A 17,064-nucleotide genomic window follows, 5' to 3' on the forward strand; every position below is an offset into this window, starting at 1 on the left:
TTTGACTTTTTATGGCTTTTTTATTAACTTGCAGGATAAAAAAGTGCAGAATCATCATGAGATTAGACCTGCTGAAAGCAGAGGACCCATGAGGAAAACTTCTTTTTGAGACTACGGAAAATAAAGGAAACATAAAAAGATAGGAATCAGCAATACTGTATTTAATTTATCCCTGGGGGAAATTGGGAACAATACAGTTGCTTTTATAGCCTATTCTGTACAAAGACATGGAGCTAACTATACAAAAAAAGAAAAAGGAAGAATGAAAAAAGCATAATGCTACAATATATAACATAATATAGCCTACACATAAATCTAAAAATATAGGAAACATGAATGGACATCAGTTTTTCTTGTGTCACATTCGCAAGTATTTAAAGGCTTGAAAAGTGAGCTAAAAGGTTTAATTCACATCAGAAACATGGGAAAATGCAATGAACAAATTCCAAGAAAACTGGTTAAAGGTGACCAGAAAACAACCTGTAATGAATGTTAAAAAAGGATGGAGAGAAATATTAGAAAATTATATTTAAAAGAAAAATAGAGAAAAAATTCCAGAAACTATATTTATGGTTATTAGAATTATATATTCATAACATGTTACAGAATTCATATATATAGTTGTTTTTAGCACTTTTTCATTTTTGCTTTCCTTTCCTTTTTTTGATGCTAATTTTCGGGTAATTTTTTCGTAGCTTTTCACCAATTTGTTGCTTATTTGTGGGTCATATTTTGATAAGTTGCATATTGCCTTCCTCCCACGTTTTTGACAGGAATCAGGCCAATTTGCTCAGGTTTTAAAGGGTTAAAAGAGATCTGATGCACAGAAAACAAAGTAAATGTTGCTCACATTATGTTGCCTTACCTTAGAACAAATGTAGTCATCCTTGTTTATCTTCTTTACGTTGCGCTGACTGTGGTCACCGTGAATCCAGGACACACAGACTTTGTGCTGGTTTTGACTTTCTTTGTAATCAATAGGCATCTTTTCGTGGCTTTATGTTTGTCTTTGCTCATGTCATGTCTGTTCGAGGCATTTTTGTGTGGCCCTTTGTGGCTGATTTGGGCCCCTCATCCCTTTGACAGCCCCAATCGGTGAGGTGTCTAATTCACAATGAAAATAAAGAGATTCACACTGGGAATTGTTTTTGTACTTTTAGTATACATCAGGGGCCAAAGCACATAAAACTGCATCAACATAGAGCTTGTTTATCAATAAAGTGTCAGTGGAGGATCCCTCACACCCCGACAGAGGTCCTAGCCAAGCCCCGAATGTCCTAAAATCATAGAAGTGTCCTAAAATCCTTGAAATGTCCTGAAATCATAGAAATATCAAAAAAATCCTATAAATGTCCTTAACTTCTGGAAATGTCCTAAAATCTTATTAATGTTCTGAAATCCTCAAAATGTCCTGAAATCCTATAAATGTCCTAAAATTATTTTCAAACTTCAGAATCATCAGATTTTTAATCTTGAAAGTTTTTTTCTGGTTAAATTAAATAAAAATAAAATTCTTACCACTTGCTTTTTTATTACCAGAATTTACTTGTACTTTTACTTTTACAACTTAAGTTAAATATCATAAATATTCTAACAGGTGACTTTAACATCTACCAAAGTCACTTTCTGGTGAAAGAAATCTGTACTTTTACTCAAGTTGCAAATACTTCACCCACCACGGGAGTCTGGACAGACATGGACATGAAGTAAGGAATACAAACGTGACGCAGTAACGCCACATTTAAATGTTTTACGATGAGACTCATTCAGGAGCGACTGAGAGAAAGTGTGAATAAAAAGTGAATGAAAGAGGAGGCACGAGGTCAAAGGTCAGAATGAAAGTGAGGAGACAGAGTGCTGCAGGAGCTTGGTGTGCTTTATTGGCTACGGATTAAAGGTAGAGGACCTAAATAATCGGAGAAAACAAAACACACACTCTACTAGTGACTAGCCTTCAGTGTAAAGGAGGGAAGACTGAGGCTCGTCTCGTACGACTCTTCAGGAGCGGTTAAATCATGGAGGAGACAGACGGTAACTGACTCCTTAAAAGTTTCATCATTTTAGTCATTTCTTTTTCTCTCCGTAGACTTTCCATTTATTGGAACTATTTGAGCCCACTGTTTGGGTACTCGGACAAAAACGGTTTTATATATATTAAATATTTTTGAAATATACAAGGGGAGGGGTGTCGGTGAGTCTCGTTTTCCTAAGAGGGCGTCTTAGAACAGTTAAAACAATCTATCATAGCCTGTCATTCATAGTAGTCTTTGTATGTATAATCAGAAATATTTATATGTCTAGATGCTGATGTCACATCCACAGGCAACAGAGGCAGCGGGACATGAATGAAAACAGACGCGAATTACAACACAATCAAAATACAGTTAGAGCTTCAAGACACTAATCATTGCACTAAGCCGCGGGTGTGTTCACAGGAAGACCAAAAGTTTGCCCTGTGGATGTGTCGCGCCCACTCTGGAGGGACGATGGGCGGGCTTTGTCTTTTAAATTGCTTCAACGTAGTTGGCGGGCAGCATGCCGGTCTTGCCGGTGCGCTGCACGGTGCCGTACATCCACCCCTCGTCAATGGACTGCACGTTAACGATGACGTCGCCGTCCTTGAAGGACACCTCATCGTTGTCGGCTGCGGAGTAGTCATACATGGCGCGAACAGTTTTCTGCAGAGAATAAAGAAGACGGTCAGAGTCACAAAAACAGTAATTTAACCTCGCTGAACACGGGAGTTACTGATCGGTCAGAGGTTTCCATTAACCTTCAAACTGCACAAACTGAAACTGCGGATATAAAATACGCCTAATGGAGAGACGTCAATTTTGAAAAAAAAAACTGCATTTTATCACAAAAACGTTTTTATGCTCACATGAGGTGGTATTTCAGGTGATTCGAAAAAGCAATATTTTGCAAAACTGCAATGGAAACACTATTTTAGCTTTTCTAGGTCACATGATGCTATATCTGTGTGCTCGTCAGCAGGAACTGGCTCCCTCATGATGCTGCAGGAGCTACAAGAGCTGTTATTGTGTCATATAACTCTGAGAGAGTTGAGCAGATCATCCGAAAGTTTTGACATCCACAATATCTCTGTGAAATTGTGGACTATCAGCTCCCAGAAATCCCTCATTCGTGGCTGCTCCCACATATAAGGGGCTTGTCTTTCCATTATCGCTCACGTAAAACGCCTGCGTCGCTATTGACTGGAAATAATGACGGCTAGTGTGGTGGCTGAAATAGAAATAAAGCTGCCATAATTTCAACATCCATCACCGTGCTTTTTGGAGTGTTACTGCCAGAGGAGAAGTCGAAAAACATCACTCATCTCACAACTGTGTTTTATCAACATTTCGAAAATATCGCTTAATTTTTGCATAAATCCGTAATGAAAACCCGCCTACTGTCACTATCGGTAGTTTGTTTTGTGTGACTTTGGTGTTTGAACCCTTATGGACTGTTCGGCACATTTTACACACTTTTCATTGCTCATTTTTCGATAATTTCGGCTGTGTTCATGCATGTGGCATACGTTTTGGCAAGACGGTGTATTTTTGTTTGGTCTTGGAATAATAAGCTGATGTTTTTTAATCAACGTGAGGAACTTTTTTTATTTATCTTCTGCTCCTGACAGTAATCAACATCACCCTCTACTGGCCAGAATCTCGCACAATCACGAGACTCATTAATCACTGATGACTAAATTTACAGGAATAAAAAAACAATAAAAAAACAGTAAAATAGCTTTATAGTAAAACAGCTTTTTATATATTTTTTAACATAAAAACATGCGACATTTCTGTCGTTCATGAACTCGCTCTAGGAGTGATCCAAATGATACCGTTCGCCACTTTTGTTGTCGTTATAATTGTAGTGTGGACTCCGCCATCCACTTGAGCTAAGAAGATCTTAAAACTATCTTTTATAGTCAGTTGGTACTTTTATAGTAGTTACCTTTTATAGCTAGTTTATAGTAGCTTTTATAGTTTTATAGTCATGTTTGTGACGCCCTGACGAAGACCGGTAGTGGTCGAAATGTTGGCTTTTTTAATGATTTAGCCACTATAATAAAGACTTTTTAACGTAATTCCTCCCTCGTTTTTTCAGGTTTTGAGGTCTCAGAGCAGCCGCTCATTCCTCTCCTTTTTCTTTATCTTTCATAATTACAGCTCTTGGTGTGGACGGCCCTTAACGCAGAGTGTGTGTAAAGTAGCGTGTTACTAACCCCGGTGGTGGAGGGGTGTGAGGGGACGGAGGAGACGGTGGTCTGCTGGGTGGCGACAGATGATGACCTCTGCTGCACCTCCACAGTCTTGGCCTGCTGGTAACCTGTTCAGAAAATACCGTAAACAACAGATGAGACACTTTCTGAACGCTGCTGTAACTGTTACACTGCAGAGGGCAGATTTTAAACCCCGCATACCTCATCTGTGGCGTCTGGAAACTATACCGGCATGACAATATAAAACATCGTACAATGAAAACAATGAATCTGTGGACGGTGTACCGATAGAGGAGGCCATGAAGCCGTTGCTGTAGAGGGACATGTGGTGGTCGGCGTCCTGGGACACCTCAGACTTCTCGTCAGCCATGCCGCTCAGGGCGCTGGTGGAGCGGGAGTGCTCCTTGCTGCGACGCTGAGCTTGTACTGTCGGAGCGACACCAGAAAAAGGACAGAGTTGTACATCACGTGTATTGAGCAGCTATTGTGCAGGTTAAAGAGGCCAAACTGTTGGAGCTTTTACTTTTTAACAGAGATGACAATAAAACAAGCAGCGAAATCTTTAGTTTTATCGCACCTGCTCTGATGTCCAGCTGTCTGACCTCGAAACAGGAGCTTAATAAGATCCAGCGTGTTCATACGTTGTTTATAAATGTTAAACAAGGAGTTCAGTTTTTTCAATATTTTGGACCATGACAAGGTCTCTTAAAAAGTAAAGGTGCAACCATAAAACTCAAATACAAGCCTAGTCCCAGTAAAACACCCAGTCCCTTTTACTAGCCTGGTGGACAAATAAAGGTCTGTCTCAATCAAAAGACCAGTCTGGTTACCATGCAGTTCATTTTATAGACGTTCTTTGGATGTTTAAAACAACGTTATTGGCTGGAGATAATGTTAATTAGCTGCTTAGATCACACATACGATATGTATTTATGTTTAAACTTTTGTCAATATGGACCTGCTACACACATCGTTAGCACATCGATTCTCCGTGTTCTCCGGTCTCCAAACCGTGAACACGAAAGAAGACCGTATCATCGGCATTTTAAACTAAGATGAAAAAAAAGAGATAATAAGTATAAGACTATTTTTTTAAAAGCCAGGGAAAAATGTCCGGTGAACTATCTAAATATTTATCATAATTATATATTTTAAATCATTTTACATAATTCTTATAATTTTTAAGTATTTCTTTAAGTCATTTTTTGCTATGTATATTTTTGTTTTACCTTCTCATTTTTTGTTTGTTTGGGTTTGGGGTTTTTTGGCAAATTTAATTTTTTTGTACTTTTCACAGATTTCTTGCCAACTTAATCTCTTCTTTTGTTGCTCATTACCTTCTACCCATTTCAAAAGGTTAAATAATTAATTTTATTGTAATAATATTTATTAATACAATAAATTTGACCTGTGAAGTGATGCTTTCAAGTTGTTTTTAATTTTTTTCTCACCTGACATCATGTGCAGACTCCTGGACTGGATGTTGTCCTCAGCAGGGTCGTAGTCAAACACAGAGCCGGGGTTTGTGCGCCACACACGCAGATCTGAGAGCACACAGTCGAAAAAATCATCAGTGCAGCAGATATTACCACAAAACTAAAAATCTCAGTCTGTGTATAAAATGTGTCCCAGTTTGCTCCTCTTGTGTAATAACAGGTTGTGTATTAAAAATAAAATGAGCTAAGTTTCTGTTTCCTGAGTAGAGAAGATTAAAAACATATTCTGTCCACTGCACAATGAAAATAGCTGCAAAAATACTTTCTCCTTGCTTTTTTTATATGAGAAAATGCACAAATTAACATGATGTAGACGAATACAACAACAACAACAAAAAATTAATTCACATTTTAAAAATCAAGCAATTTCTTTCATTTATGTTTGGGAAGTTGCTTTAAAATAAAATTTCATTGCAGAAACTGTAATATTTTTAGCGGATGATTAGAAAAGTCTTCAAAGAATGTGGAAATACCTCCAAAAACACAGATGCCCTTAAGTCTAGTGAAATTTATCGTTTAGAAAAAATGATGCTTCGTTTTGTGTATTGATTGATCGATTGCATTAAATATGTTTTTAGAGAGAAAAAGTCACCTAGTTTTAATTTCTTGTAGCTTCATTTTAAAGTATATTTTAACTTTTACATGCATTTCTTTATGTGCCAGGACAGCAGCATCCCCCGGGTATTAAACTAATGTGTGCATTATTGATCATGTAAAGGGACTCTTTGATACGCCGTGCCATCTCACTGGTGATTTCTCTCTGTGTAGACACTGCAACTGTAATTAATATCTATATATCTATATACTGGACCCCCCCCCCTTTTTAAAAATTATTTTTTTATTTGCTCTCCATGTCAAAGGAGGTAGGGAGGGATAAGTGGTGGGTATACTGTGTATTGTGAATATATATGTATGTTACAGCTGTCTGTCTATTTGTATATGTGTTTGCATGAGGGAAAAAGTTGTTTAAAAAGTTATTTTAAAGGAAAACTAATGTGTGCATGCTTGTGGCTGTACCGGTGATGGTCTCCTGGTCGTGCTCGATGGCACGTCTCCTCTCCATCTCCACCACGCGCCTCTGGATGCCGCGGTAGCTGATGTCGCTGAAGTCCTGAGTGTTCTTCTTGACGCGCTCGGTCACCAGGTCAGACGTGGTGGGAGTGAAGCTGCCTTTGTTCTTCTCAAAGTCTTCATGGTATCTCACCTGGAAACCACAGATCACAACCACAGTGATCTCTTTTATTGTAAATCTGTATCTTTTCTTATGTTTTTTTATTTTATTACTCTGTAAAGCACTTTGAATTGCCCTGTTGTATGAAATGTGCTACACAAATAAAGCTACCTTGCCCTCTTTCCATTAGACACAAAGACATGGGAAATCAGGAACCAGGTTTAAAACAAAAAAAAGGACTAAATTACCCTTTGAGGTGTGTAAAAACAGTTAAGCAACCATAATATCTTACTCCAGAGATGATGCGCTGGGTCTCCCTGACGCGTCTCATCTCAGGTGTGTCCAGGACGAAGGCGGCCTTGCCCTGGACCTGCTTACGGAAACTGTCGGAGTACAGCACCTGGTGCAGAAACAGAGGACGCACAGTGAGCGGCTGAAATGTCTCAGTCTTGAAGCCATCATTCAGTAGCCGTTAGCATCCACAGCACAAAGGGTGTGGCAGGGAGGACACACACAGCTGCTGGGGTTACATTACTGGGATTTCAGACGGATGAATTAGCAGGGAGATTTTTTTTTTTTAATTAAGAGGTGGAAGTATTAAACATAAACAAGAAGACATCCATGTCCTCAGTGCGAGGACAGCAGGGGAACAAGATGAAGTGGAGTAGTTTCAACGACAGGAGAGGTTAGCAGTGATGATGTGCACAGACACACCACAGCACATTTAAAAAAAAGAGCGTAGTGGGGAAAATTAATTAAATTAACTACAGAGCCAGGGAGAACTCAGTTAGAAAAGGGTTAACGAGAACATTTTCCTCAGTAGAATATGTTCTTGGTTCTGAAGGTACCGAGCTAATGTTTTCTTGGTTCCTTTTGACTCGCTCCATCTCTGGGGTAAACACCACAGGAGTCCCCTTGGCTGAACTGTCTTTATACAACACCTACAGGACAGAAGCACAGTGAGACACTGAACCACTCACAGAGCACACACCCATAGGACTGCTTTCATAGACTCGCATTAACCGCGACAGAAGATACAGACAAAACTATGTGAAGGATGTTTCCAAGATTAAAGTCCCCCTCCGCACACGTTTTAACACTTTGAAACTTCAACATATTGGCTTGATTTCTTAAAAAAACGTGGAAAAACATCAATGAGTAACTTAACAAGAAATGACTCAAAAATAAGTGAGAAATTAGTAAAAATCTACAAGAAACTTTGTAAAGTTAGTACAAAAAAGACAAGTAAAAAAAAAAAGGAAATGACCTGAAAAAAGTGCCAATAATAATAATAATAATAATAATAATAATAATAATAATAATAATAATAATAATAATAATAATAATAATAATAAGTATCTTATAATTTTATAATAGATCTATATAATCTTAATTATAAAGATTCTTATATATAATAATATATAAGAATCAATAATAATATATAATCAATAATATATAATAATAATATAATAATAATAATAATATCTAAAATTAAAACAGAGAAAAAACATTTTTACTTTGTGCATTTTCTTAAGGTAACTTTTTTGTAACTTTTTTTTTAAACTTTTCTTTTTTGCTTTTTTTCAGGTAACTTTTTTCTGAATTTCTCGCTATTATTTGAGCCATTTCTTCTTAAAGTGCACAGATGTCGACCCCATCAGTACAGGAATGTGAAAAAACCTCTCTAATGACAAACTTTACACAATAAGAGTGGTCAAGGGTTTTTTTGGAGTCGAGGAGGACTTTAAATGATCTGAGAGAAGGAATTTCCTGTTGCTTTTGGAATATATTTAAGCAGTGTCTGAGAAATTGGTCCTATAGAGTGACTCATCCTGGCGGCGTCTGTCGAAACAGCCAGAATCTCTGTGGAGGAAACAAACACGTAGAAAACAAAGCACACTCCTAACGCTTCAGCAGGAGATTTAGTTTGTCGTTAGCTGTGAAGTGGAAATTAATTTAGCAGCTTTATGTGACCAAAAAACAAAAAAAATAAGCTGAGCTGTGGGTTAGAAAACACTGTGTACAGTGGGGCGGCATCACAGGCCAAAGAGGAGGGTTTCACTCAGCTTGAGGGGGTGATGGTGGAAGATTAAAGATGGAGTAAAAGAAAAAAAGAGATGGTGGTGATGGGCTGGAGCTCAGGAAACTGCATTCTTTGCCTCGGATGAAGATGAAGATGAGCGACAGGTGTGTGAGATGGCAGCAGCAGCAGCAGGGAGGGAGTAGCAAAAGGGCGTATGATGGGTATTATTGATGGGAACTACTGTCCACTCTCAACGGTTAGGGAGCACACGAGGTTCGGTTTTGTTCTGCTACCGAGCTGATGTGCTTCTGGGTTTGTTTGACCCGCTTCACCTCCGGGAGGTCCGGTATCGCCGTACCTCGACCCATAGAGTCCTTGTATTTTATCTGCCCGTCAGACAGTTTCAGGCAGACAAAGTGGAGGAAAAAATAAAGAGGTCAATCTGAGACAATTGCAGAAAGACGGAGACACAACACAGCACAAAAAAAAAATTTAAAAAATCACAGCAGACATGAAACATGGAATTAAATACTTTTTTTCCCCTGAGAAATGGAGAAGCAGGTTGTGATAGAGACACGGTGGGGTTCAGCGAACCCAGCGAGCCTCACTGGTGTTATATCTGCATGGTGGGTTTAATATGAAAAGCACAACAGCTGTGATATTTAAAGGAGCGGTGAAGGCTCAGGAGCTGTTATGACGGCGTGTTGGGGGGGGGTGAAGAGTGAGGTAGAGATGGCGGGCGGGTACGGGGTCACTCTGTGGAGTACCGTGCTAATGTTGAGCTGATTGCGTTTAACTCTTTCCATCTCTGGAGTCTCTGAAACTGACGTGCCTTGTCCCACTTCTCCTTTGTATTGAATCTTCAAGAGACGACATAAAAAAAGTCAAATATGGTGGTAACACACTCAAAGGGAGATTAGTTTTTAATTTGGGAGGGAAGGAAATGCCAGAAATAAAAATTAAAATTAAAAAAAATTCAGGGAAATATAGATTTAAGGTCTTTTCACACCAAAACCAAATAATTTGTGCAAATAATTTGCAGCAATTAAAACATTTGAGCCTTTCTATCCACACTGAATCCAAAACTTTCTTGCAGTTTTGATTTTTTCCGCAGCTGCTTCGAATTCTGCAAATTTTGGATGCTGATAAAAACAAGCCAACCAATAAAGTCATGTCTTTATGCCATCAATACGTTTTCTTTACGTCACTACGGATATTTATTACAGAAAAAAATAGCAAAAGGGGTAAATTGTTGGGCATTAAAATATAGAGAACCACTTATACAAAAATAATACAACAATTAACTCTTTATATTGACACGATAAAGCTAGTTTTCGCAAGATAATAACACAATTAACTCTTTATATTCTGGCAAAAAAGCTTGTTCTCTAAAGATAACAAAATAATGAACCTGTTATCTCAGGAAAACTAAGCTTGTTTTATTAAAGTAATGATATAATTAACTTGAGATAATGGCATTAAAAAATAATCAAGAGCACAACTATTTATGGCTTCCATGATGCAAAAATGACTGTATGATGGTGCACAACTTTTGTTTTGGGTGAAATGAACGGGGCTTGAATATTTATGTCACCCTAAGTGAGAAAAGTTTAAACATGTCAATAATTATTTTGTATTTTTGCGTCGTCCCCGGTGTGAAAAGGCCTTTATTCGGGGAAAAAAATGGCGGGAAATTATTTTTTTGTGAAAATGTAAATCATCATTACCACAGCTGGTAAAAAGGAATGATTTATGAAACTTAGTTAGGATGGAGGAGGAGCTTTTTAGACTTTTAGACTAGTAGGAGAGGTCAGAGGGCGTTTTGGGAAATGAAATAAGGATCACTGCAGTCCTTTTCCTCTACCAAGCTGATATTCTTCTGGGTTTCTCGGACCCGCTTCACCTCAGGGAGGTCTGGTATGGATGTGCCTTGACCCACAGACTCCTTGTACTGAATCTGATCATTGCATAAATAAATTACAAAGACAAAAAAGTAAGACAGGGACAAACAAAAACACACTCTGTAGACACAAACATGGAGGGTTTATATGTTACAAGCATAACAGTTCTGACGTCAGAACGAGCAGCGGAGGCTCAGGAGAGTTGTTATGATGGTGTGTTTGAAGGACATGAATAGAAAGGTAGAGGGCGGCGGACAAAGGCAGATAAAGAACAGCACAGGGAGCTGCAGGGTCACTCTGTGGAGTACCGTGCTAATGTTTTGCTGATTGCGTTTAATTCTCTCCATCTCAGGGGTCTCTGATACTGCCGTGCCTTGTCCCACTTCTCCTTTGTATTGAATCTTTAAATGAAACAGCACAAAAAGGTCAAATACGGTGGTAACACACTCAAAGGCAGATTAGTGTTAAATTTAGGAGGGAAGGAAATGCCAGAAATAAGAAATTAAGTTTAAACAATCCAGGGAAATGCAGATTTATTTTGGGGAAAAAGATATGGGAAAATTATATTTTTTTACGGAAATCAACCAAAGTTGGTAAAAAGGAGTGATTTATGAAACTTAGTTAGGATGGAGGGAAAACTAGGACTAAAAACACAGTTTTCTAGATTTTTAGGCTAGTAGGAGAGGTCAGAGGGCGTTTTGGGAAATGATTATAAGGGGACAAGATGAGGATCACTGCAGTCCTTTTCCTCTACCAAGCTGATATTCTTCTGGGTTTCTCGGACCCGCTTCACCTCAGGGAGGTCTGGTATGGATGTGCCTTGACCCACAGACTCCTTGTACTGAATCTGATCATTGCATAATAAATTACAAAGACAAAAAAGTAAGACAGGGACAAACAAAAACACAGAATGTCCTGACACAGACATTCACGCATAACAACAGCACACTGCAGCACACAACATGTTTCAGTGCTAGTTTGGCATGTTGGCAATAAGTACGGCTGTGAAATATGCAAGTTCTGCTTTCTAAATGGATTAATTTAGTTTATTCAGCATTTAGGGGAAATGAATAAATTATCACGGGGAAGACAAACCCTACAGAGCCCTCAAAGTCCCAATAAATGAGGAAGAAGTTAACTTGTGTAAAACAATATACACAAAAGTATGTATAGATCAAACCATTACACATATACATCATGTTTTGGGCATTAATATGGCACTAAAACAGCCTCCACTCTTTTGGGTGCATGCATTAGCTCCCGTTTAGCCATTAAAGGTTTGTTGAGGTCGTCACTGATGTTGGGTAATAGTTTGGCTCACAGTTGGTGTTCTAGTTAGTCCTAAATTTTGTTTGAATGGGGTTAAGGTCACACACAACTGGGAAAACCATTTCTTTACAGACCCAGCTTTGTGCATTTGTTTGGCCTTTCGTTCACACGACAACAGCGTTTTGGGGGCCTGAAAATGCAAGTTTTTGAAACTGGGATTCAGAGTGTAACCTTTTTAAAACGCCCTGCTGTTGCTGTGTAAACTGGCAATGTGCAGATCCTGTGAGGGACTTTGCAAAAACAATGAAAAACTTTCCATCTTTTTAATAACCTCTTCAGTTATTTATTCAGTTTACTTTTTAAATTTTTGTTTAGTTTATTATTTTTTTTCTTTTCTCTTTTTTAGTGTAAATATATATATGTCCTGTCTTGTCCAATCTTTCTGTTTCCATCCTCCCCGACGTGTGCATCATCTGTCAACACCCTGTTTTTGTTATTGTTTTCTTATTGCACTCACTTATAAAAAAAATCCCCAAAACAAAAGTACACAAAGAACTGTACTTGAACTGTCTCTAAATTGTTTTGTTTTGTATATTTGATGTAGTTGTATGTTTGCGTGGTTATTTTTTATTTATTTATTTTTACTTATCTATTTTTTTCTTTCCCCTTTTTTCTTCTGTCTCCCCTTCTTTTTTGTTTATTTATTTATTTTTCTTTTTTGTATTTACTCATCTATTTTATGGTCACTTGCTGCTGATTTATTTTTCTCTTTTCTTTGTATAATTTGTTCATTTGCCTACATCTAGAGACCTTTTCTTAGTTAATTATACATATTCACACGAAGGTTTTTGTATTGTTTGTATGCTTCTTGTGTCGAAAACTTCATAAATTAATCATACATAAAAAAGAACTGTACTTGAAAAAGTGTGTCCACATAGTTTTGGCCATATAGTGTATTACAGCAATTAAGCTGCACTAAGAAATATTTACATCTATATGTTTCCACAAGTTAACAAAACCTTCTGGGATCTTTGGGCGCTCCATAAAATCCTGTAATTAGTGAGCAAAAGAAACTTATCTAAAAGTTAAACAATAAGCATGAAAACATTGGCAATAAGTTGGATTTAAAATGGCTTTTTTGAAGAGATTACATGTCAGGTCAGGTCTGGTTATATTCTCAGATAAGGAGGGAATATGGAGGGAGGTGGAGGAGGAGATGACGGAGGGCAGGGTCACTCTGTGGAGTACCGTGCTAATGTTTCGCTGGTTGCGTTTAACTCGCTCCATCTCAGGGGTCTCGGACAAAGCTGTTCCTCCGCCCAAATCCTCTTTGTACTGAATCTTTACATGAACGAGGAATGAAAGCAGCAACCAGAGGTCAGCCTGATTCACACTCTCGGATAATAAAGCCGAGATGCTTAATTTAACGTCCATACTCTACTTCTTTTAGCTGCTTTGAGAACAAAATCTGTCACACAGCAACAAAAACACACCGAATGAAACGAACAAACACATAAATCAACATTTACAGGAACACAAACATAACAACACGGCACTGAAATTTAACAACACACAAGCTCTGCACTAACAAAATGTTGCACTAAAGAAAACAAAGTCAGGGATTAGTTGCGTGAATTAAAATGCTGCAAATTCTACACAATTAAAAAAATATGTTTGGTCCAAAGAAATTAGGGCTGCACATCAAGGATTGTTAAAGAGAAAAATTTAAAACAAAAAAAAGAAGAAAGGAAAAAGTTGTTAGAAAACATTAAGAAAATAATAATAATATGGCGTAGATACCAAGCTGAAATTCTTTGTATTCTCTTTAACACGAAGCATTTCAGGAGTGTCCTTTACAGTAGACACTTTGCCCTTTATGTTTTTAAGGTCAATCTGGTATAGATTCTACAAGGGAGAAAAACAAAAGTGCAGTTAAAATGTTTCACAATGATAAAGAGAAAAAAAGAAAACAGAAAACCAGAAGAGAAAAAAAGTTTCTGCTCAGGATTAGCTCGAAAGCTATTTTCCCTGATTATGACAAACTTGACTGCTTTGAGAACAAACTTTGACACCGAACACTTTAAACAAACACGGTTTACAATAAATTCAATTCAGTAAGAGAAAACAATACAAAACTAAAGTCCATCCACTAACAGACATGTAGACGTTCACAGAGCCAGCAGACACCCAGAAAACATCTGACTTCATACTGTCCGTCCTGCAGAGACGCGCTGCCGCAGCAATAATCATCAAAACTCATCGTATACGTTAGTTACTTACAGTGCTGAAGTTCTTCTGGTTCTCACGGACTCTCTGCATCTCCGGAGTGTCCAGGACGGGCACATAGTGAGACATGGTCTTCTCAGCCTCCTCTTTGTACTTTTTCTGTTGGACAAAAACACAAACAGCAGGATTTTTAATTGAAAATAGATTTTTTTTATATATAGCATTGCTCGAAAGTGTCTGCAGTTAAATGTTTTGAAATGTGCAAAGATGCATAATATGGAGAGGTGTATTTTTTAAAGGGACAGTTCACCCCAAAATCAAGAAGACATATTTTTACTTTTACATGCTATTTATCAATATAGGTTGTTTTGGTGTAAGTTGCAAAGTATTGGAGTTATTTGCCTTCTCTCCAATGATCATTCATTCATTTTTTTCTTTATTTTTAAAAAAAAAAAATAATAATTTTTTTATTTCATTCATATTTTTTTTTTATCTATGTTTTACCTATTTTATTTCCTTCTATTTGTGGTTTAATTGCTTTTATTGTTTCTGTTGTTATTTTTGGCTATTCCTTTGTATTATTTTATATTGACATTATGTGTCCTGCATCTTGCATTATTTGTCCTCTGGTTCTAATTTTATCTTAACTTCTTTTCACTTGTCTTTAATAGAACAGTTTGGCTTTCCGTTGTTGTTATCACCATCTGTGTGTCCCATTTATGCTTTGCTTTGTTTGTCAAAGCTCTTTGTAAACTCTGTTTTTAAAGCTATTATTATTATTATTATTATTAATAGTATTATTATTACCTGGCTGACGATGTTCTTCATCTGCTGAGCATGGATGATGTCTGGGGTGTCGATGACAGTGGTGTAGCTCGCTCTGTCCATCTCAGCGGTCTGCTTGTATTTAGTCTGAGGAACAAAAACAATCAGCGCAGATTACCACTTTACTGCAAAGACAAGCACAGACATAAATATGCCAGCATTCATGTGCTTTCCTCTAAATGAAAATATAATATGATGATTCAGACCTGACTGAGGATGTCAGTAGCGTTCCTCGCCCTCATGAAGTCGGGGGTGTCTGTAGCCAAAGCCAACATTCCTTTGCCCTTAATCTCCTGCTCCAGCGCCTTCTTGTACTCTCTCTGTAAATATTACAGGTGATTAAAAGTAACATAAAAGCACTGAACTTGCTAAAAGCAGACGTGACTGACAGACTACTGCAAATAAAAGGATCTCTACTCATTCTCATTGAGCGGGGCTGCAAAACCACTGGGGATGGTGTATAGAGAAGGTTAGAAGAAATTAGGATTTTTTTTAAAAGGTCAATTATTAGACACCAGATTGTGTGTGAAGCTTCAAAACTGAAAAAATAAAACAGCAGTAGTTAAGGACAGTGTGTTAAATCATTATTAGACGATTTCAACAAACCAATGTTTTCTTTTAAAGCGGAAACAGAAAACATTTGAACTTTTCCCTCCCTAGTTTCCAGGTGGTTTTATTGATGATGACGCTTTCTGTTTTCCTTAGAACAGCTACCAACACACTGCATTTTGGGTTTTTGCAGTTTCTTCTGTTGTTTCACCATCCACCATTTCTGACACTGTGGAAAATAACAGCAAAGAACTAACACTGGCTCTCTATAAGGAGATAATGACATAAAGCCACAAGGGAAAACAAGCACTGTCCTTTTCTAAATTTGGCTTTGGTTTATAGAGAACTAATCGAAATCCCACCGGTGTCATTATTCTGTAGCCATTAAATTGTGTAATTAACATTTATCTCATGATGATAAATTAAAGCAACAAAAGTCTATTTCCACTTTACAATTATTTCAGTTTATTTGTAAAGAAAAAGAAAAGTATTTTAAAAAAGTGCTTTGTCTATTGTGCACTCAAAAAAATATCCTCAAAGTATCTGGCATAGATGATACACTATAAAAGTGAAAGAGTCAAATTATATTATATTATATATTATATATTATGTATATATATATTATGTTATATTATATTATATTATATAGGGTTGGGTATATATTGGGTAGCTATGTTCAGTCTTTTATTCCAGTGATCAAAACTGATCTAAAGCTAAATTCTGAGGTTGTTGTGTAAATAATTTTTACAATACATAATGATTATAGCAATTTCTGATCAACCTATACAAATAATTTAGTCAGCTGAAAAGAAACATACAAATACAGATCACTCATCCCTGCCAATATCGTACAATACAAAATAAAATAAATGATGCTTTGAGGTTAATTTTTGGAATATTTATCAGACATATGTTACGAGTTTGAGAGAAAATCGTGGGAACGTCAAACGGGGTGAAGGTGAGGGTCAAGTTTTGTGAGAAAAGTTTTTTTTAAGAAATCAAAGAGTGCTGAAAAATTAGTGATGTCATAAAGCAAGGACAAAAAAAGTCAGAGTCAAACCCAGCGGTCGCCCCTTTTAGTGTGATGAGTTAAAGGGAAAAGGATTCAGCAGATGATGCACCAAGAGCGGGATTGTGGGAAGGCACTCGGTTGAGAGCGTGATGCTGTCTCCATCAGCTCTCAGTCAGCCGTACCTCACACAGGATTTGAGTGGCATTCCTTGCTCTCAAAAGCTCCGGAGTTTCCTCCAGTGCAGTTAGCCCTTTACCCTTCACTCCCTCCTCTAGATCCTTCCTGTACTCTTTCTACAGGGCGGAAGAAGAACAGAGAGAGCTGCGAGAAGGGCACACAGGCAGGCCAGGCCAAGGCATAC

The 17,064-nt window shown here is 37.5% G+C and overlaps 1 protein-coding gene across 25 annotated transcripts in view; it reads right to left on the bottom strand.

Annotated features, from left to right (window-relative positions):
• Positions 1–1,858: 1,858 nt before the first annotated feature.
• Positions 1,859–17,064, bottom strand: part of neb (nebulin) — a 90,080-nt gene continuing 74,874 nt past the window's right edge. For 11 of the 25 annotated variants that reach the window (XM_088083623.1, XM_088083644.1, XM_088083643.1 and 8 more), the window contains 18 exons: positions 16,886–16,996; positions 15,349–15,462; positions 15,125–15,229; positions 14,372–14,476; positions 13,892–13,996; positions 13,340–13,432; positions 11,577–11,669; positions 11,131–11,223; positions 10,786–10,878; positions 9,689–9,781; positions 9,215–9,307; positions 7,747–7,839; positions 7,191–7,298; positions 6,745–6,931; positions 5,683–5,775; positions 4,517–4,657; positions 4,235–4,338; positions 1,859–2,678 (listed from right to left, as the gene is read on the bottom strand). In XM_088083623.1, coding sequence (XP_087939749.1) covers positions 2,505–2,678; positions 4,235–4,338; positions 4,517–4,657; positions 5,683–5,775; positions 6,745–6,931; positions 7,191–7,298; positions 7,747–7,839; positions 9,215–9,307; positions 9,689–9,781; positions 10,786–10,878; positions 11,131–11,223; positions 11,577–11,669; positions 13,340–13,432; positions 13,892–13,996; positions 14,372–14,476; positions 15,125–15,229; positions 15,349–15,462; positions 16,886–16,996 — 1,998 coding nt within the window. In that variant the 3' untranslated portion in view covers positions 1,859–2,504. The remainder of the gene's footprint in view (positions 2,679–4,234; positions 4,339–4,516; positions 4,658–5,682; positions 5,776–6,744; positions 6,932–7,190; positions 7,299–7,746; positions 7,840–9,214; positions 9,308–9,688; positions 9,782–10,785; positions 10,879–11,130; positions 11,224–11,576; positions 11,670–13,339; positions 13,433–13,891; positions 13,997–14,371; positions 14,477–15,124; positions 15,230–15,348; positions 15,463–16,885; positions 16,997–17,064) is intronic. The other 14 variants (XM_088083637.1, XM_088083634.1, XM_088083626.1 and 11 more) reach the window with 13 other exon arrangements.

The sequence above is a fragment of the Plectropomus leopardus genome, chromosome 10, assembly GCF_026936395.1.
Source record: "Plectropomus leopardus strain MGB_pleo_1.0 chromosome 10, ASM2693639v1, whole genome shotgun sequence".
In the NCBI taxonomy this organism is placed as follows: domain Eukaryota; kingdom Metazoa; phylum Chordata; class Actinopteri; order Perciformes; family Serranidae; genus Plectropomus; species Plectropomus leopardus.